Source organism: Suillus fuscotomentosus (assembly GCF_016647785.1).
Source record: "Suillus fuscotomentosus strain FC203 chromosome Unknown F5891scaffold_10, whole genome shotgun sequence".
Classification (NCBI taxonomy): Eukaryota; Fungi; Basidiomycota; class Agaricomycetes; order Boletales; family Suillaceae; genus Suillus; species Suillus fuscotomentosus.
In genome coordinates, this window is record NW_024539522.1 from 25,201 (window position 1) to 44,810 (window position 19,610).

Below are 19,610 nucleotides of genomic sequence, written 5' to 3' on the forward strand. Positions count from 1 at the left end.
TATATGTATTTGCTACTTACTATCCCGCTCGAGAAACGAAATGGGTGCATGTGAGGTAACAGAAATTTCTACTTATTGCTCCCACCACAGACGGAAAGTGTGAAGGCGCGCAGTGATACACTGTAGCGAAAAAAATACTGATATCTATATTTTCTTCAACCGTTCTGTTCGAATGGAAGAAGGTTCTTATGTACGAAGTGACTGAATTTTTTGCCCATTACTCCGCTTGCAGCGCAGAAAGTGTATATGTGCGAAGTAACAGTAATTATTGAACATGCCAATATGTAAGCCAAGCTCACGATATAAGGACTAGTCAGGATACATTTTCGAACACCGAGCTAAGATACCATACTATAAATATGCAACATCGGTGCCAAGCTGCCAACCCTTGGGAAGCAGCACAAGTGGAGTACAGCTTCCAGAGACTCGAAGAAGGTCCCGTGGAAAGTTAAAGCAGGATATAAGTTGATTGTCGCTCGCTCACTGAACACATTTGGCTGGTGGGCCCGGGTAGCGCTTATTCCCACGAATTCCCAATCAATGTAAAGCAGGCAATCGTTAGATAATCTAAGAAAAATGCGTTAAAATTTCATTCAAGACAACGGTTGATTGTCACTGACTCGATGAGTACATTTTCTGACGTGGTGGTTGTAATACATCTAGTTTGTCTATCAGAATTCGTTCCAGGTTCCCTTGAAAATCAGTAATTCACAATGAATGGCTCACATCCGCAAACGATATCTAGCCGACAAACATTAGGTATCTGAAGAAAGTCGAGACAATATTCACAGTAGGGCATACATTTATTCTTGTTCGATACTCACAGAATGTTGCATGGCTACGGACGAGTAAAGCTTTTGTGTACTGATTCGCAATTGATTGCATAGCGGACAAACATTGACTATTTGAAGAAGGTGGCATCAAAATTCACAGGAGAACATGAATTCGTTCTCGCGCACTTGGTAAACGTTTTGTTGTCAAAATTCCGAGCAAAATAAGGAATTTATCGTTGCTCACTTGGTACACATATTATCGTCATCGGGAAGGTTATGATTCTCATGCCTGGCTTTGACATCGTGAGACTCACTTCTGATGCACCAATTGCGTTTCATCTAGCTTGATCATCACCTCTTGCTCCACTTTCCCTTCAAGTTGAAGTTCGAACGATGTATGAGTGTTCTCCCGAGCATCAACTGGTGTAGGAATTTTAGGGACTGTTCTTTCCTGTACAAGGTCAAACATCACAATGTGACGATCGATAACAGAATTATGATGATGTTTGTGATTATGTACTATATATTATTATATATGTTCTTCTCATCTTTCCGCCAGTTCACTGATGGTCTGTCCTCGAGAAACACTTTTTCGTTTCCTCCGCGAGTCGCTCAATCCTGTTATCTTCTATCCGAAGGTCTTCGTTTGGATGTTGAAGGAATAGATCATTGTCGAAGTCTCTGAGAAGACGTATGCATTCTCGGCCGTGACTTCTGGATAGTGCGATGTATGCATTGAAGGGAGATAGGCGAAAACATGTCGTTCTTCCAATGTCCACTAAAACGTGATCAATCGTCTGTCCTTGTGCTTTAAAGTCGGTAAATGCGTAAGCTGGTGTTACAGGGAGTTGACGCCGCGTGATTCTTGTAGAAGGACCTGTGCCCATGGAAAATTTAATTTCGCAAGGTAACACTGGTATGTGCTGAGGCAGAAGTCCGTGCAATGGCGGTAAATCGCAGAAGTCGAGGTGAATGATAACAAATGCAGGGGGATAACGCAAGAATGCTCTCTTTGCTTCCACAGCGTTGCTCCCAATCTTTGGCTCTCTGGGATCCAGAACGATATCAGTAATTCTCAGTCTATACTCACTGAAAATGAAAGCACATTGATTGTCTGAGGTACTTAGCAGTTCAAATACGCTAGGTTGCATGGTGTTTCGATAGATAGATAGTAAATACGATGTTTAGGGGCGCGGCGTAAAATTATAGGATTAATTTTTATTTATTCATCACATTATTACCAACATATTAACAAAAAAGGGAGTTGTCCGAAAACGACGAATATTGGAAGGGAAGCGCGCTAGCTTCGCCCTGTGGGCGGAGCTCTGGGCGCGAGGGAGTTGCACGGTCTAAGTTATTACTTTGTTATTCAGAAAACGACAAGTATTGGAAGGGAAATCGGAGGTAGGTGATAAGTTCGCATCATCGTATCACGTTGTATGGCGTCACTGTATTTACTATTATTTGGAAATCACATAAAATGATCCATGTGAACCTGACCTTGCTTCGCAAGGTAATTTCCGTCGTTTGCCACAATGCCACCTCAGCGCTCAGGCCTCTGACAGGCCTCAGGCTCAGCAGCGTTGCGGATGTTCAAGTTATTGAGCAATTACATAACTTACCATGATACAGCAAAAGTTCATGATGTGATCATGTATCCAATATGGTCGACGCCGGATGGTACGCGTACCGGCGTATGCGTAGGTCTGGAATTCAACTTTGACATTCTCCAAGTCGAATTTTGGTTAGTACTTACCCTAAACTTCCTGTGCGACAGCCTCGTGCCCTCCAGCTGGTCGGACCTGCAGCCAGACAAGCGCCCGCTTATCTTTTCAACTCAACTCCAAAGTGCAACCACGAGCCATCTATCGACTTTGAATACAATCGCAATCAACCATCCATTCTATCTCAAGCATCCTGTAATATCTCTGTTGCTTGATCGTTTCACCATCACTACTTGAACCCTTTTGATTTCAAACGAAGTTACAACTTAGACATCGACTCCTCAATCAACGTCGTATGTCGTCCCCTCTGAGACATCCATCCCCATCGTGATTTCTAATTACATCGTTGAACTGGACTAGTGCTTCCCCAACTTGACCTATTCCAACTCCCATTTTGTGTCACATTCTCACATCAACCTCTGTCGATAAGCGACTGAGATCAATGTAAATACCTCCTTCCCTTATCACCTCTCTCGCTCTCTGACCCGACTGTCAGACCTTCTAGCAATGACAGAAGGAACTTGGGAGAAGCTATCCCAGGTCGCTGTCCTGGGTGCTAAATATGACTCCCCTGAACGCCAGCCCCATCCGAAATGTTTGAAAGGGACCCGAGTGGACCTTCTCAAATTCATCTGCGGATTGTTGGACAAGCGAGATAAGAGTCAGATCATTTGGCTGCATGGCACGGCGGGCGTTGGAAAGTCTGCCGTGGCGTTCACTGTGGCCGAGAGGATGAAAGGTCTGAAAATGACAGAGGAGACAAAAATTGAAACAAGGCTCGCGGGAACATTCTTTTTCTCGCGCAAGCACACAAAATGCAGCACCACCGGTCATTTATTTGCGACCCTTGCTTACCAGCTTGCGAGCAATTTTCCCAGCGTCAAGAACGACGTGAACAAAGCTATCCACGAGACTCCTGCGGTTCTAGACTCCAGCGAGTCTCTTCGCGACCAAATGATGGCGTTATTTCGTCGACCTCTCTGGCACCTGCAATTAAGGCTGCGCGAGTGTCCGCCTTCCGGTGTTTGTTGTTGATGCCCTCGATGAATGCCAACCTGAAACGGTCGCCGATCTGATCTCACTCCTCGGGGAAGCTCTTCGTGATCCTGAACTTCCCGTATTCCACATTCTGCTCACGAGTCGCTTGGAGCAGCATATCTGTAAAGCCATTCAAAACGAAGATATGCGCACGCTAGTGTACGAGATCCCGGTGAACACTTCTGGGGAGGGCGTTGCTGGCACCATTTCATTAGACGGCGAAGATGTGGACAATGATATCTGTACATTCTTGCAGCATTCCTTCATGGAGTTGCGATATCGCCATCCTGATTTCCCTCAGCCCACTGCGGATAAACTTACGCGGCTGGCGAACCGAGCTGGCAGACGTTTCATCGTGGCATCTACAATGATGAAGTTCGTTGATGACGGATATAATGACCCCCGGGATCGCCTTGAGCTAATGCTCGAGCTGACCAATGAACTGCTACCTGGAACGGAAGTGTACGAGCTATACAAACGGATCATCTCCACCTGTTCGAACCCCAATCGGGCATACCAGCATTTGTCCATTGTTGCTGCCCTCGCAGACCCTCTGCCAATCTCACAGATTTCGAAGCTCCTTGGTCCTGTTCAAGGCAGCGATGTCGCGACCACGCTGAAACAGCTACGTTCTTTCATGGAAATCCCCGTTGACAGCAGCCATCCCGTGAATATCTACCACTCGTCCATTCGAGACTATGCTTCAGACTCCTCGAACTGCAGCCTCCCTGGATTACAACCCATCCTACCACATTCCCTGCTCGCTTATTCGTCTTTCCGCTTGATCATTCAAGACATTCCAGCACGCACTACTCTCATGGATGCGCTCCTAGAATTGAAGTCGCAGAATCAGGCTATGCAACCCCATGACCCCCGGAATTTGCAACAGTCATTAGCCTTCATTGTTGAGCCACCAGAGCCGCTGACGGTCCTCATGGGATTGTTATGGCTTCGGGGAGCTCGCGGGTCGGGTTTGCGGTCCTGGTTAGGGACTTTGGACGGACGTGCGTGGCTGCAGACCCAATATGGGGAAGACTATTTGCAGACACAGAAGGGGCAAGACTGGCTGCAGACCTGGGCCGGGAGGGATTGGTTGCAGACCCACGCGGGACGCACTTGGTTGCAGACAGAGAGAGGGCGAGGGTGGCTGCAGAGTGGGCAAGGGTGGCTGTGGACTCAAAGACGAAGACAAGTCGCTGGAGACTCTGGCGAGTATATGGCATTGGAGACGTGGAGCGGGAAAGCCTCGCTGGAGACCATCGGCGGGCAAGGCTGGCTGCAGACCAAGACCGGGCAAGAATGGTTGCAGACCCAGGCAGGGGGAGAGTGGCTGCAGACTCAAAGTGGAGGAGAGTGGCTGCAGAGCCGACGCGGGGAAGAGTGGCTTCAGACCCCGACCGCACAAGAGTGGCTGCAACAAACCCCGACTGGCCAAGAATGGCTGCAGACCCAAAAAGGACGAGAGTGGCTGCAAACTCAGAGCGGCCAAAAATGGCTACAGACCCTGAGTGGCCAAGAATGGCTGCAAACACATGGTGAGTGGTTGCAGACCACGCCTGGACGAGAGTGGTTACAAACTGAAAGCGCGAGGGAGTGGCTGAAGACACCCAGCGGGAGGGAGTGGATAGAGACACACAGCGGGAGGAAGTGGCTGCAGACACACGGCGGGAGGGAGTGGCTGCGGAGATCCAACACGAGGGAGTGGCTGGAGATATTCGACAGGAGCGAGTGGCTAGAGACACCCAGCGGGAGGGAGTGGCTGGAGATACACAACGGGAGGTGGTGGCTGCAAACATTCAATAGGAGGGAGTGGCTGACAACACCCAGCGAGAGGGTGTGGCTGGAGACACCCAGCGGGAGGGAGTGGCTGGAGACACCCAGCGGGAGGGAGTGGCTGCAGAAACCCAGCGGGAGGAAGTGGCTGGAGACACATAGCGCGAGGGAGTGGCTGCAGAAACCCAGCGCGAGGGAGTGGCTGGAGACATCCAACGGGAGCGAGTGGCTGGAGACACCCAGCGCGAGGGAGTGGCTGGAGACACCCAGCGCGAGGGAGTGGCTGGAGACACCCAGCGGGAGGGAGTGGCTGGAGACACTCAGTGCGAGGGAGTGGCTGAAAACACCAAGAGCGAGGGAGTGGCTGAAAATGCAGCACGGGATGGCGTGGCTGGAGACACAAAGTGGGATCGAGTGGCTTGAGACCCAGAGTGGGTACGATCGCCTACAGACCCTAAATGAACTGCAGACTCCAATCGGGCATGCATGGTTGGACACCTTTTACGGGCGAGAATGGCTCTCAACCCAGAGTGGGCGAGAGTGGTTACTGATGCAGAGTGCGCAAGAGTGGCTCCTGACCCTAGGAGGGCAAAAATGGCTGGGTACTCTGGGCGGACGAGAGTGGCTGCGGACCCCAGGTGGACTACAGACTGGACATGGCCAAGAATGGTTACAGACAAAAGGTGGGCAAGAGTGGCTGCCGACCCAGAGTGGACGAGAGTGGCTGCCAACCATGGGTGGACGAGAGTGGCTGCAGAGCGAGAGAGGACGAGAGTGGCTACAGACCCCCCATGGTCAAGCATGGCAGCTGACTCCTACAGCATCTGTCTGGGTAACAATGGAAGACTTTTCGAGCACATTGGAAACAATCAGCGAGTGTGCAATCATTCCGCGATTGCCTTTCCCGCCAGCTTTTCAAGTAATCCAGGAGTTTAAGAGCTTACCAGATTTCTTGATGTTTCCGGCATTCCTGTCGTTAAGGCCCCATGATTATTCTACCTCTGCATCCCTACAAGATTGTCCAGACATCGAGGTCATTCATACTATGACCGCGTTCACGATTTTCGCAAACGAAGCACGGGATCAAAGTCAATTATCTTCAAACGCCTTGAAGTATGCATGTCAAAATTGGGTCTTCCATCTCTCGCGAGCTCTGAATCCAACGGACCACCAGCTCAACTGTACATTCAAGGTCTGCTGGAATCGCCACCTCCTCTCCTGGCTTGAAAGGCAATGGTGTTTGAAGGGCTTGCGGTCCTGTCTCCTTATGTTATTCGAAGGGCAGAAACTTGCACAGGTGTGTTTTTAGTGATTTTCGTGTATTCGGCACCTGACCTACGCACAAAGGAACGCCTCATCGAAGATACAGGGTCATCTCAGTCCCAGGTCTGAAACTGTCGATTTGATGTACTAGATAGATGTCATGCTGTCTTGTTATCTTGCATTATTCACGTCGCTTGTGTATTTTCAGAATTTGTAGTGTTGAAGATTGAATGTTAATATTGATGTTGGTCCGAGGAAAAGAAGACGGTAATAACTTGGACGCCATTTAAAGGACCGCGTCTCCTTGAGGCATGTCGTGAATATCGCATGGAGTTCTGTATCTACAGCAGAGCCTGAACAGCGCCAAATGTGATAGTGATATGCATACTGAATCGTGCGAGCTGCCAAGACCTGCTCTTCCGATGGCCCGTTGGAGCGAAGGGACTCGTCTGGCACAGGGTCAAGGGATGTGAGAGATGTGACCGCCTCGTCCATATCTTCCATATCATCAGTGGCCTCAGAATCGACAATCCCTGAAACTTCTTTCTCCTTTACTTCCTCTCTATCCGCCTCCTGGAGCGCACCGGATTTAAGTTCTCCTTCTCGGCCGGACGAATCTCTACACCATCTTTGGGACGCTGCATGCGAGGCACGAAGGCAGCTGCCTCCGCCCTCATCATAGACTGTGCAGCAACCATATCCGAAGAAAGAAGATGGGGAGTGTCACTAGTCTTTTCATAAACCAGTTGTCGCATCAACGAAGTTTGAGTAAATTGCCTCGTTTTGTGAACAAGTTTGACAAGACCGCTCGAAGCCTTGTTGGTATTGAGAATAACTCGCAGGTAGCCATCCAAGCGAGGCGTTCCTCTGCTGAGCAAAAGCGCCATGTGCTCAACAACATCGTTCACGAGTTTTTGATAGTATGCAGGGCGCTGAGGTTCATTGCTTGCGAAAGCACGATCGTATTCACTTTGCACTTCACCACAGGGTATCGTGTGTTGTGAGCGACTGTTACAATAAATTAAAAATTGTTGGATGACGAAGAGCTGGAGCAGGCACACCAAGGCAGAGAGTTCTGCAACTGTAGATGTGTAGAGATGAATAGCTTATTATTATATAGGCGATGAATTGGACTTACAGCCGGAAGGTGAAAATATTGCGAAGTAACGGTGTGATACTGGTAATATGGGCAAGCCACAAAGAACCTGCTGATTCGTGAGCAATGGTTTGCGTCTGCGGAGCGTGCAAAAGTTCTACCCATAGTACTACCCACGCGCAATCTCCGTATTAGATTCCCTATCGCACCCAAGAGCAAGCTTATTGACCCGGTTCGACGTCTTTTTTCACAGAAAACTTATGGGGGCAAGATCAACCAGTCGAATGGAAGAACAGCACCGTGCAGTGGAAGTTTGTCCAGGATGGGATCCATTCTGTGATTTATAACGAAAGAGGCAAGGATATCCTCAATGCAGTCGCATAGAACGGATAGATTGACACGTAAACCGTTGTCCAGGACATGTCTGAGGAATTTTGAGCGTGTGCATATAAACACAAGGCGTAAACTCACAGTAGAAACAGAATTCCCGATGATATACTGCTGGGAGTAGCTCCTCGGTAAGAATTGAACATGTCCAGCACCAGGTAGCGATTATCTGGCTGTCGGAGGAGCTCGGTAAATGTATTTTTGGTGACACACTTTGCCTGAACAATGTAGGTGGGAGCATCATTCCGGTCGAAAGCGAAACTCAAACTGGTGATTCTCATCAAGGTCGTCAGAAATTGGGGGCTCTTGGATGGGTTCAATCTATAGAAAGATTCGCGAATCCAATTCTTCGCCACTCTCAAACCAACTAAACCGTGTGGAATGAGGGTAAGGTCGAGGTCCGCAAAGGAACCTTGAATGAACAAAGGAGGAGCCAGCGCCTCGTAAGGGTGTTCGAGCCAGTCCCTCATGCTAATAACAGCATCAGCGTATACTTCAGCCACAGACAATACACTGGACGCACCTTTCCCATTGTTTCGTACTAGGTTGCGCGGAGTGCAAGAATTGCAAGATAATTCTTTCAATATGACACTGTCACCCGAAGACGACACGCATCGATGCCAGTGGGACCAACGAATCAGATCGGCACGGTTCGCGCGAGCGAGTGAATTTTGTTCTCCTGCCGCACGGACAATACCTTTAAGAGACGTAGTAGACAATGCCGATGATAGAGAACCCGACACCTCTCGAAGACTCGAACTATATAACCGAGCAGCCTTGATGGAAGATCTAAAAATCAACCTGCAAGCCTTGGGACCACTTCGTCCAGCTCCCGCGTGAATACAAACTCCTGACAGCAGATGTCGCCAAAGGTTCATCTTCATTTCTTCTCATGACGATTCTATTTGTGGGCCGTGATCCCGAACAAAACGTGAAAACTAAGTAGCATCAGCGATGACGTCGTGGAAGCTGAAAATAACATCATGATTTCCTTCCTTCTCCGAGTCCTTTCACACAATCATCAGATTTGGAACCAGTCACGCAACCGTTCATTAACGAGCCATGATCTGAACCGTTATTCTGCGTCAACGTCAGTCAATCGTAGACAAGGAGGCACCGACGAAAGACTGGCCAAATCCCTGACATTCTGGGAAAGACAAGGTAGCGGGAATTATTGAATCGACCACAATCATGATTGAACCCTACTCCCATTATTGACCTCACCACCTCTGGAGCTGCGGGGACATCATTAGCATCACATTTGATCACTGCCAAAAATCTTCAGGCTACACTGGACGATGCAAAAAAAAAATCGGGACTACGAATAGTTAATGCTCATGCTGAGCTGTCCACACATACTTGGGATGGCATTGAAGAATGGGTTGGTGAAGATGGCACTTTGGGACTCAAAGATCCTAAGATTGTTGAGAGCGATGTACAAGTTCAAATCGTGCGTGTTTTACCTCTAAATCATGGATGGTGACTTATTTGCCGTTTCAACCGTCGATCCTGAATAGTCTTTGCTTAGGAAACTCAAGTTTCTTTGCCTGGAACAGAATGCCAAAGATAAATATGTGAAAACTATTGTCAGTGACGATGCCCCGCTGGTGACACCTGCGCTAAACGAGGAACTCCGAGTACGGAATGAGGGGAAGAAGGCTGCGCTACGTGAGCACAAAGCGAAGCTAGCAGAAAGAAGGGACGACCTTCGAGCACTTTCTGGATTCGTTGAAGAAGGCATGTACCGTAGATTACAAGAAAGTGCAAGCCCTCACTCTCCAAGCATCCACGCTCTCACAAAAGATACCCGATGCACGTCTATCACTTATTCGCTTGTGACAGGCCCACCCCCATCCTCGGTTAACAATAACCACAGCGAACCAGCAACTTGATGGCCAGGTAGAAGAGATGCAAGCACTAGACGCGGAACTTGCAGATGCACACGAGAAGATTGCTACTGTACGAGAGCGGATAAAAGTTGGGCAGCTGACGTTGAAAAGCTGAGGAGTGTTAGAGCAGAGGTGGAAAAGGCTGCGGAAATCAGCGCTGATGAAAGAGTGGAAGACGGAAGAGTGACTGAATTGTATGATTGGTGCGCAACTTCTAACGTGAGACTGGTTATTTCTAACTCTTGCTGATTTCACGCAGGTTCTCAACCACGACCTTAACATATCATGCGCTCGTTTCACTTCTCTCTGCGCACAGTGAGTCTAACAACGAGCTGCGCCTCACCTACCGCGTGCATGAGCGTGAGGTGTGTATAACACTGCTATTCATACCTAATACGCGCCGCTTGGCTGAGGCACGGGCGGAGGGCGTCGAGGAACACGTAATCGGAGACGTAGTGGATGCACACGTCATGGAAACTATGTATCTGGGCTTGTATGGGCTATAACATCATCCCTATCGTGACTGATCTTTCCTCATTAATACAGGAGGGACGATGCTGTGACGTCCACGCGACAATCACTTCTGCGAACTGTCCATTACCATGCATATGAATGACAAATAACTTGGCCACTTTGAACGCTTTAAGGACTGGGTCTCCTTGACCGCGATGCTGCATCTGAAATTGTCACATTGTCTCTTCTGCACAGTCGACCACTGATGACCGCTAGTCAATTTAATAAAGCGCTAAAGAAATAAAGCGCACGAGGAAGAACGCGAAGAGACACGTTGTGCTTATTTTACGAGGCGAACGAAGAACAAGGCTGCGAATATTGTATTTCCTGACTTGCTACTGTAAATACATTGAATGGCACCTACGCCTGTGTAACTCCGTGAACACAAAATGAGGGCCGGCAGGCGACCGAAGGCGGGTCCTTGTATACTACAAGATGGGCAAATATTATCTGATCCAAAAGTAGATACGGAGAAATGATATTTTATACTATCTCCACACTCTTCACATCGAAACTAGTTGCATGAACCCTCGACATGTCGTCAACTTGTGCTATGATGCGTTCTGTCGAAGCTACTTTCCGAAACGTACTACGTCCCTCCCGCACTAGCAGGAATGCCACGAACGGCTGCCCTAAACGACCGATGAATTCGAGTGTGCGTGTGGTCTCGTCGTCCGGCTCCTCCGTCAAGCATTGGAGCAAGTCGTCGCGCCAAATGTGTGCGATTGAATAGTCATAACGCGACGGGTTCATCTCCGACTCAATCCTCAACTTCTCCGTTGTCTTGATGTGAAGTTCTTTGAGCCCCGCAACGTTGAGGCTATATTGGTGCAGGTGATTGTGAGATTGGCGTTCTGTGACATCCTCGACACGATAAATGATGGAAGGAATTGTGAGCTTGCCGTGCATGAGCAATGGAGCTGGCAAGTCTTGCAATCTGTGGTGCAGTGCGGCTATTGCGGTCATGGTAACGGAAGACAGTGATTGACGAAGGGTGGACATAGAGTCCTCAAGTGCGAGCGGTTCTGGCTTCCACTTCGCTACTTGAAAGCAGGATATATTTTCTGGAAGACAGCTGTTCATGCAGCCAGGTTGTCCGACCCAGTCCAAAACAGAGACATCCCCCGTTCTGCAGATTATCTCCTGTATCAGGCGACCAAGCGCCTTGTCTTCTTGCTCCCCATACAATATAGGTAGCTGGACGTCAAATATTCCAAACAGGGAATAGGCGATATCTTCCACCTTGGTAGTAGAGCGACGAGAGGCCCAGTGCAACTTTAAGCGGGAACATGTAGGCCCTGGCTTGAAATCGCGGAGATTTACCACATCGACGCCGGTAGCCTCATCTAGTATACGGCATATGTGATCTGAATTTTTATGATTGGGCCCAACTTCGCTATTCTTCAATGATTCCTCCGGAGCAAACAAAGTCCAATCTCGTCTGTAGAACAGGATTACCCTGGGAGCAAGGAGCTCTTGCAGCGTCCATCCTCGTGTTAACCACAAGCTCCTCATTAGCGCGTCGAGGGTAGAGTTGGAAATGTCGGAAAGGTAGATGATGGTCAGTGCAGAACCTCGGTACCACCTAAACATGGAATTGATAGCTTCCTGCAGCTCGACGCTGTTTGTTAAATCAATACAGCAAGTATCGCACCATGCCCAGCGGAGTTGCTGGCTCTTTGTGATGCGGTAGAAGTTCTGCAACTTCGACAGACCTGAATATCTGGAAGTATAGATGCTTTCCCCTTGTCTGATGTCCTGCAGTCGGACTTCTCCACTCCCCCATCGGTGAGAAAGCATTCCATATGCAAAGTAGTCCTGCACTTTGGACTGAGCCTCCCTCTCAAGCTTGTCGTAAGTTGTGATCATTGACACTATCTCCGTGTAGTACCCAGAGTGCTCGAAGACCTCCAACCGCGCTGGTTGACTGCATATCACACCGCTTTCGGTATCGAAGAGACGGGGTGGCGTGTTTCTTAGTAATTTATTTGCTATTTCCCCGATTGTCATCTTGACTGTCTCTGGCCTGATATATTGTGCTGCGGGAAGTTCAATACATACTTGGCTATCCAGAGAATACTCAACTTACAATGTGCGCCGGAACAGGCAGTCTCGCTCAAGTCGAGAAATTTATTGAATGCGCAGATGGCCTCGCAGTATCGACCAGCACCGTGCAGGGCTTCGTGCTTTCTATAGTACCCGAGGGGTATGAATGGTGCCAGTCTGATAGCCTGGATGTTTTATTCGCATTAGTATGCAATCGAGTGCGCAACTCAAATCATCATGCCTGCTCCGCATCGCTGAGTGCTTCTTTCCATTGTTGCTTTGAAGCTAGGGCAAGACTCCTGTTCGAATATATTGTATGATCTGACTGGTCGAGCTTGATTGCTACGGTGTAACGATTTATAGCGGTGTCGAAATCTCGCCATTTCAAGGCGATGTCACCTTGCGCCTTTCTGACACCCCGCTGTGAGACGACGATCGATGAGAAGTCAACAGAACATAATCTAAGATTGCCTGCGTGTTACTAACCTCGGCCTCAGGCGTGAGCGATGTGTTTGTTTCACGTTCTAGAGTCATCCTCTGCAATGTCTTAAAGATAGAAGTTAAAAATCCGTGTGCAGTGGGGGGGTTTCTGAGCTCTTGGATCTGTTTCAAGAGTATGCGTAGTCCTTCCTCGGTTTTCTTCAATCTTTGCCGTTGTTCATCATCTTTAACCTTTCCCTTCAATCCAACGATGGTCCTTTTATGTGATTCTACCAGATTGATCAATTCCTCTGGCAATGTGGTTCCGGCATTGATAGTTCTTCCTAGAACCAATTCCTCTTGAATAAAACAATCATCGACAACTGCCTTGTTCACAAGAATGGGTGTTATGATATCCCAAGCAGACACATGAGACCCGCGAAACCGAGGAATTTCTGATTCATGTGCAACCGTTTCCTGCCTAAAGAGGCTCTTCAATAGTTGCTCGCGTCTTTCTTCCGCCTCCGTAGCGACCTCGCCCCATTTCGTGGTCGCCAGAGTAGCATAATTCTCTGCATATTCGCCGTGCAGCCTTTGAAACGTGTCGAGACTCATGTGTAGCCGAGGATCACAGATGTCATGAAGATAGATGATACCAGCCAATTTCATATTCTCGCCGTATCTGAAATACGAATCATGATTTTATACACTTCAGCAACGAAAAGTTACTTACGAACTTGCTAACCAAACAGCGATGCGCCTCAAGATCTCGGAGTCGTGTCCAAATGTGTTATCAAAACCAGGTGTATCAACGAGAACTACGCGGCGGGAGGGATCGCTGGGGCATGCGCAGAAGGCGTGTTGAATTCGGGATGTACATGACTCCAAGCCATGGCCGACGGGTGTCACGACCTTCCCGATTGCAGTGTTAACGAACTATCATCGAACAGTAAAGTGATACGGTCAAAAATACGAATGAAATCTAGTCTTACGGTGCTTTTTCCGACTCCAGTCACACCGATCACGCTGGATAATCCAATGTTATCGTATACATCTCACAGGATGAAAAAGCCCACAGGATAATGATATCATCCGGCCTCTCTTCGTCTAGTGGCACATCACCAACTTCCTCAATTTGTTGCTTTCCTTCCCATACCTTTCGTGGCATTGTAGCTTTAGAGATGAGAGAGCAGAACAGCGCTTGATAGAAATATTCAAGAATTGGAACTTCAGAAGCATGGCCCGCCGGTAGGCTTGGAATTCCCGCACGTGGCTTTGTAAACAAATGGATTGCGACTCAAGACACAAATGCCATCAGTACTAAATGGATCACGAGTCGCTCGATTCCACGAATCAAATCTACCTGGATCTGCTTGGGATGTCTTGGAGCCCATTCTTACAAATACGGCAGGAGCTGTCGCCCTCCGCATTCAACGGGAACTGGTTGACTTGGGAAGACTAATTCCAGAAACCGATGCTGGAAACGCCTTGCGTGCCTCATTGAAGGACCTGGCAGATATGCATAAAAAGAATATCGAGTTCTTGAAGGGGAACCTGGGGATGGACGAGCAAAGACAAAGATTGAAGGAGACTGAGAAACAAGTTCATCAGCTCTCGAAACAAATTCATGAACTCAGGGTGCCATTCGGGATGCGGGTGAAGAGTTGGTTCGGTCTTCGTTAGCACGAATCCTTGCGTTTTTTCGTGATGTCATGTTATCGATAATCAGTACTACAGTCTACTAGTAGTACTGGTATATTTATTACACACAATGACTTGCTGTTTACATATATAGGATCATTACCTTACTCAAAAATATGAATTAATGCCGCCTGCGTCCACAGAATCGTTAAGTTGGTGTTCTAGGGTCGACCGGTCGTGCATTGTGTGAGGTGCCGGTTATTCAAGAATGCTCGGAAGGAACGTACGGTACCACATGTTCAGCTGAGCGGGTCTCCACCAGTTCACTGATAATGCATTATCTTGCAGGACTAGAACTACTACCAGGTTGTGAATTCATCAGTCACCCGACTGAAGGCATGGATGAGCACGTCCAGGAGAGGATGGCGAAGCTTGGGTGGAAGTCATCATGATCAATATTCTTTGGCAAGGTGCAAGCTTCGAGAACTTCTGAAGAATTGGGGCAACTTGAAAGGTACTGAATACACCCCTGGCCCACAGCTAGTACTTAAGGACTACTACGGGAAGACACTATTGAACGCTGGCAGATTCATGTCTGTCCGAGTCGTTCCTTTCGAAATTTGCTCCGAGCTCGGTGGCTTCCTCCAGATTCTAATAACTCCCAGCAAGTATAAAGCAGACCCCATTCGCATCATCGCCTATTTCATGCTGCTGCTGCTGCATCATCTATAAGTCGCACTTCTCCACTCTCCCACCTGTGAGAAAGCATCCCATGTGCAAAGTGGCCCTGCACTTTGGACTCAACCTCCTTCTCAAGCTCGTCATGAGTTGTGATCATTGGCACTATCTCCGTGTAGGATCCAAAGTGCTCGAAGGCCTCTAACCGCGCTGGTTGATCGCATATCACACCACTTTCGGTATTGAAGAGACAGGAAGTTCAGTACATATCGGTTGTCCAGAGAATACTCAACTTACAAGTTGTGCTGGAACCGGCAGTCCCGCTTATGTTGAGAAATGTATTGAAGGGCCCGGGTGATGGATTTGAGTGCTGTGGCTCACTGGGTGCAGTATCCAGACTGAAGACAAGAGAGAAATTCGAGACAGTGGCAGGGACTAATTGTCATGAAACCAATGTATAAGGCGATATCAGTTGTTGCTACTTTCACGTTGAAATACACATACCTTAACAAATCTTTGCCCTTCAGTTAAGACGACAAGGCAAGACCACAGACCTTTCAAACGTCACTACCGTTCGAGCCAGGAAAGGAGGTAACGATTCCAAAAAGCCTGGAATATGTGGTCAAGCCTGTCATCTCGTGGATTTGAATCACACGAAAGATGGACAGCCCAGTTTTGACAAGTATACTTGAGAGTCTCGGAGGCTGATTGACTCCGTTCCAGTGCTTCGTCTGCGAATGTCATGAAGGCATACACAGCACGCATGATCTCCTCATCTATTGGAAAAAGACTTGGTGATGCAGAGGTGGAATGATGGTGTCTTAACGCCAGGAACATCAGAAAATCTGGCAGTAAACGCATTTCTGGCAAGATAATAAACCCGTTCATTGCTTCCAGTGTGCTTGAAAATTCCTCCAGTGCCGCCTGGACATCTTGCCCTTCCACCAAAATCGGTGTCTGTAGCCAATCTCTACCGTCCCTGGTATGGAGCCAGAATTGCCCGCCTGGGGTATGTAGTCAGTAGGGGAGCTCAAAGTTGAACGCCCAACGCCCAAGCCCAACGCCTAACGCCCAACCTCGTGACCTATTTAGAATAAATAGAAATGAATACAACGCAAACCAAACACAAACCCTAATAAACCCTACGTATTACATCATCGCCCCGCGCGAAATAAACAAACTTATATAAGCAAATCTTATCGATAAGCATCATTGTCACTGAAGGTGATCCAGAAGGTCACTGAAACCGCCCTTCTGGCGCAAAACAGTGTGGCACGTAGTACGGCACTACGGCGGTGTAGAAACAACAATACAATGAGGAACAAAAGAAGCTCCTGACTGTATCTGTAAAAGTTGTAAGGTCGCGCGCTGCCTAGTCTGCGTTACTTGAGAAGCAAGTGCGTTCGACCCTATAGGGGAAGTGAGTGCAGCAAGGATCTAGAAGTGTGTGCTTAAGCGAAGCGCCAGAAAGCACAGGAGCGCGCAAGGTACAAAGGCGCGGGAACGCGCGCGCGTATTAGCGCGAAGCGCGGGAAAGTGCGCGCACGTATGCGGAAATGAGAAACTAAGCTTAAGTAGTGATATAAAGCAAGATAAGAGATATAAGAGTGCAAAATGTAAAGGAATAGCTTTCTACTATATTCTGCTAAGTAGTACAGTGGCTCAAAAAAGTGTCCCAATGTTTGTAGCTTTTCATGTAATTGCTATATCATGTGTCAAGACGTGGGAATATGACTAAGCTATAGGGAGATGTCGGAAAGGTCTGCATCTCAGCTTTATTTCGGTTCCCTATACCGTGGGAAAATAATGACATTATGTGAAGATATGAGTATTTTAATTTGATGACTCATTGGGACACTTTTTTGACTTTGAGTTTTACTAATGTAATCTCTATAATTCTAGTACTGTGTGTGACCTCCTTCTGCTCCAATCACTTCTGCCACTCTTCTAAACATATTCTCTATCAATTTTGGGTATTTCTCTTTGGTGATTCCATCATACTCTGCTGTAACACTGTCTCATAGTTGGAATAGCCCCTACAGTGAATCTTGATATGCTACAAGTAATTTCTTGAGTGATTCTCAGGGGTATTCAATATGGTTGATGTCTTGGGTCTATGTTGAACATGATAGAATAGTAATATCATGGTTTGCAAGCTATTGGTGGCTTATTTAGAGGTATACTTAGGGTCATTGTCTTATCACAAAACAGTATCTTCTTCATTAACTCATAACTTCTGCATGCTTCTTAGCAGACACTCCTGTCAAATGAGTATTTACTACTCTGTATTCATCCTCCCCTTTGCTTCATAGAAGATTCCCACTCCATTTTATCTCATATAGTCCTATACCATCAAGTTTTGTCTTGAAACTTAAGGTGTTTATTTAATTTTTCTTTATCTTAATGATTGTCCTATCTATTTTAATATAAATTCCTTGCCATATGATTTCATCCTATTGATTTTAACCTTATCTAACTAGATAAACCTCTTTCAGCTATTAGCAGTCCAATATTTGTACTTGAAAGTAGCATCTTGTCTTTTATTTTTATAGGTTGGAGACAGAGAAATCTGTTTTTCTTGATTATAGCTTTAAGATGGGCTGTCTTGAGAGTCTGTCTGACTATTTGAGTAGAGATAGTCATAGGAATGATGGAAATAATCAATTTAATCACTTTATTAGCATCAGCAGTCTTTCCAATTAGAATATAGTGATTAAGAGATCTTAAGTCTTATAGAGCAACCTTCTAGATTGGCTACCAAATAACTTAAAGACCATAATATTACTATTCTATCATGTTCAACATAGACCCAAGACATCAACCATATTGAATACCCCTGAGAATCACTCAAGAAATTACTTGTAGCATATCAAGATTCACTGTAGGGGCTATTCCAACTATGAGACAGTGTTACAGCAGAGTATGATGGAATCACCAAAGAGAAATACCCAAAATTGATAGAGAATATGTTTAGAAGAGTGGCAGAAGTGATTGGAGCAGAAGGAGGTCACACACAGTACTAGAATTATAGAGATTACATTAGTAAAACTCAAAGTCAAAAAAGTGTCCCAATGAGTCATCAAATTAAAATACTCATATCTTCACATAATGTCATTATTTTCCCACGGTATAGGGAACCGAAATAAAGCTGAGATGCAGACCTTTCCGACATCTCCCTATAGCTTAGTCATATTCCCATGTCTTGACACATGATATAGCAATTACATGAAAAGCTACAAACATTGGGACACTTTTTTGAGCCACTGTAAGTGGGTAGTAACTAGTAAGTGAAAAGTAGGAAAAGTAGGTCCAGTGTAGTATGTACTGCTGGCGCTTATATAGCGCGCCTAAGCGCGCTCATGCGGAGCCGAAGCGCTACCGAGTAGGTATGTAAAAATATATATGAGTGAGAAACTATGATAAAAATAAAGGTGGAACTATGCTAATAAAGGAAATGGAAATATACATACTAGGGAGCTTGGTGGACAGTGGATGGATGCATCTGGATGGCTGGTGCTATAGGGCGCGCAAGCGTGCGCGCGTATACATCGTGAAGCGCGGGAATGGTGCGCGCATGGCGCGCGTTGCGTGGGAAAGCTGCGCCTCATATAGAGATAGCTGCGGGTAGCGCACAGAGTAATGCTATGAGTTCGTGCTGTATACTCCTTGGTGAAAACTACCATATCACGCCATGAGAGGCATGATTCTCTACAGCGGATATATCCACAGTCCGGCGGCAAAAACACAGCCAAGTGGCAGACTTTGGCAGACTTTTAAATCACGCTACACTGGTACTGCTAATCTTATCAGCACATACAGTGCACGCCCATCTGGCATGGACCCAGCATCACACCTACCACCTTCCAACAGTCATTTTCCGAAGCCTGGGTGCGGAAAACTTCTTCGTGTTATGATACAAGGTTGTGTGTGAGTCGTGGCCGCCTTCATTATAATGAATAGCTTTGCAAATAAATGGATTGCAACTCAAGACAGTTTTGTGAGCTACATGCCATCAGGATTCGTATAGCTAGTGGCCGCATTAGAGAACCAGTGGTGGACAAATTGGATCTAGAATGACATATATATTCTAGATTAACGACTACCGTGGTATGACAGACAGTAAAACGATAACATTTAGATACTACGTGTATGAATGGCAAGTCTGGGATTGCGCCCGCACCGCTACGATAATAAATAATTTTGTACAAAAGCACTCTCAATGAGTCCGAGGTGTGTGAGCTCACCTATTAGAGTAATACAGCATAAATAGGTTGAAGGGTCTTAGAAAATCGACTACTAGTGAATCCCCGCATACAGTGAGTAATTCATTGCGGGGGCCGCTGTTGGAATAAGGATGGCCATCGGCAGG

The 19,610-nt window shown here is 47.1% G+C and overlaps 9 protein-coding genes across 9 annotated transcripts; 5 read left to right on the forward strand and 4 right to left on the reverse strand.

Annotated features, from left to right (window-relative positions):
* Positions 1-1,342: 1,342 nt before the first annotated feature.
* On the reverse strand, positions 1,343-1,976 carry F5891DRAFT_1013215 (uncharacterized protein; the record flags this gene model as incomplete). Its single annotated transcript, XM_041360776.1, has 2 exons — positions 1,879-1,976; positions 1,343-1,660 (listed from the first exon to the last, which is right to left on the reverse strand). A coding segment is annotated over exon 2 (318 nt), but the record flags the coding sequence as incomplete, so codon positions are not given.
* Positions 1,977-2,638: 662 nt separating this feature from the next.
* On the forward strand, positions 2,639-3,682 carry F5891DRAFT_33166 (uncharacterized protein). The gene is made up of 3 exons (XM_041371369.1): positions 2,639-2,790; positions 2,858-2,941; positions 3,003-3,682. Exon 3 carries the CDS (start codon positions 3,005-3,007, stop codon positions 3,530-3,532), a length of 528 nt encoding a protein of 175 aa, XP_041229715.1. The 5' UTR covers positions 2,639-2,790; positions 2,858-2,941; positions 3,003-3,004; the 3' UTR covers positions 3,533-3,682.
* Positions 3,582-4,316, forward strand: F5891DRAFT_907474 (uncharacterized protein; the record flags this gene model as incomplete). Its single annotated transcript, XM_041373570.1, has 1 exon — positions 3,582-4,316. A coding segment is annotated over one exon (735 nt), but the record flags the coding sequence as incomplete, so codon positions are not given.
* Positions 4,314-6,934, forward strand: F5891DRAFT_33168 (uncharacterized protein). Its single transcript, XM_041371370.1, has 4 exons — positions 4,314-4,678; positions 4,699-5,398; positions 5,423-6,605; positions 6,656-6,934. The coding sequence occupies exons 1-4, from the start codon at positions 4,561-4,563 to the stop codon at positions 6,698-6,700; spliced, it is 2,046 nt and encodes a 681-aa protein (XP_041229717.1). The 5' UTR covers positions 4,314-4,560; the 3' UTR covers positions 6,701-6,934.
* Position 6,935: 1 nt separating this feature from the next.
* Positions 6,936-7,920, reverse strand: F5891DRAFT_33113 (uncharacterized protein). The gene is made up of 3 exons (XM_041371368.1): positions 7,710-7,920; positions 7,633-7,652; positions 6,936-7,579 (listed from the first exon to the last, which is right to left on the reverse strand). Exons 1-3 carry the CDS (start codon positions 7,830-7,832, stop codon positions 7,123-7,125), a joined length of 600 nt encoding a protein of 199 aa, XP_041229718.1. The 5' UTR covers positions 7,833-7,920; the 3' UTR covers positions 6,936-7,122.
* Positions 7,721-8,671, reverse strand: F5891DRAFT_33102 (uncharacterized protein). The gene is made up of 4 exons (XM_041371367.1): positions 8,578-8,671; positions 8,139-8,525; positions 7,829-8,091; positions 7,721-7,776 (listed from the first exon to the last, which is right to left on the reverse strand). The coding sequence occupies exons 2-3, from the start codon at positions 8,522-8,524 to the stop codon at positions 7,926-7,928; spliced, it is 552 nt and encodes a 183-aa protein (XP_041229719.1). The 5' UTR covers position 8,525; positions 8,578-8,671; the 3' UTR covers positions 7,721-7,776; positions 7,829-7,925.
* A 747-nt stretch (positions 8,672-9,418) lies between these two features.
* F5891DRAFT_1184318 (uncharacterized protein) lies at positions 9,419-10,449 on the forward strand (the record flags this gene model as incomplete). The annotated part of the gene is made up of 5 exons (XM_041366423.1): positions 9,419-9,504; positions 9,583-9,889; positions 9,939-10,013; positions 10,055-10,146; positions 10,203-10,449. The coding sequence occupies 5 exons, from the start codon at positions 9,419-9,421 to the stop codon at positions 10,447-10,449; spliced, it is 807 nt and encodes a 268-aa protein (XP_041229720.1).
* A 308-nt stretch (positions 10,450-10,757) lies between these two features.
* Positions 10,758-14,196, reverse strand: F5891DRAFT_1140549 (uncharacterized protein). The gene is made up of 7 exons (XM_041364891.1): positions 13,999-14,196; positions 13,915-13,948; positions 13,656-13,858; positions 12,989-13,604; positions 12,744-12,923; positions 12,546-12,687; positions 10,758-12,495 (listed from the first exon to the last, which is right to left on the reverse strand). The coding sequence occupies exons 1-7, from the start codon at positions 14,088-14,090 to the stop codon at positions 10,940-10,942; spliced, it is 2,823 nt and encodes a 940-aa protein (XP_041229721.1). The 5' UTR covers positions 14,091-14,196; the 3' UTR covers positions 10,758-10,939.
* Positions 14,197-14,213: 17 nt separating this feature from the next.
* F5891DRAFT_1013243 (uncharacterized protein) lies at positions 14,214-14,755 on the forward strand. The gene has a single exon (XM_041360777.1). The coding sequence runs from the start codon at positions 14,231-14,233 to the stop codon at positions 14,603-14,605; it is 375 nt and encodes a 124-aa protein (XP_041229722.1). The 5' UTR covers positions 14,214-14,230; the 3' UTR covers positions 14,606-14,755.
* Positions 14,756-19,610: the final 4,855 nt, after the last annotated feature.

Coding starts and splice junctions, on each gene's coding strand:
- F5891DRAFT_33113 (XM_041371368.1), bottom strand. CDS start 7,832: ATGGGTAGAACTTTTGCACGCTCCGCAGACGCAAACCATTGCTCACGA. Junction 7,653..7,709: donor AATATTTTCACCTTCCGGCT/GTAAGTCCAATT, acceptor ACACATCTACAG/TTGCAGAACTCTCTGCCTTG. Junction 7,580..7,632: donor TTGCAGAACTCTCTGCCTTG/GTGTGCCTGCTC, acceptor TTATTGTAACAG/TCGCTCACAACACACGATAC.
- F5891DRAFT_1013243 (XM_041360777.1), top strand. CDS start 14,231: ATGCCATCAGTACTAAATGGATCACGAGTCGCTCGATTCCACGAATCA.
- F5891DRAFT_33166 (XM_041371369.1), top strand. CDS start 3,005: ATGACAGAAGGAACTTGGGAGAAGCTATCCCAGGTCGCTGTCCTGGGT.
- F5891DRAFT_33168 (XM_041371370.1), top strand. CDS start 4,561: ATGGGGAAGACTATTTGCAGACACAGAAGGGGCAAGACTGGCTGCAGA. Junction 5,399..5,422: donor GAGACACCCAGCGGGAGGGA/GTGGCTGGAGAC, acceptor ACCCAGCGGGAG/GGAGTGGCTGCAGAAACCCA. Junction 6,606..6,655: donor AAGGGCAGAAACTTGCACAG/GTGTGTTTTTAG, acceptor CTACGCACAAAG/GAACGCCTCATCGAAGATAC.
- F5891DRAFT_33102 (XM_041371367.1), bottom strand. CDS start 8,524: ATGAGGGACTGGCTCGAACACCCTTACGAGGCGCTGGCTCCTCCTTTG. Junction 8,092..8,138: donor TCGGGAATTCTGTTTCTACT/GTGAGTTTACGC, acceptor AAAATTCCTCAG/ACATGTCCTGGACAACGGTT.
- F5891DRAFT_1140549 (XM_041364891.1), bottom strand. CDS start 14,090: ATGCCACGAAAGGTATGGGAAGGAAAGCAACAAATTGAGGAAGTTGGT. Junction 13,859..13,914: donor CTGGAGTCGGAAAAAGCACC/GTAAGACTAGAT, acceptor GTTCGATGATAG/TTCGTTAACACTGCAATCGG. Junction 12,688..12,743: donor CACTCAGCGATGCGGAGCAG/GCATGATGATTT, acceptor TAAAACATCCAG/GCTATCAGACTGGCACCATT.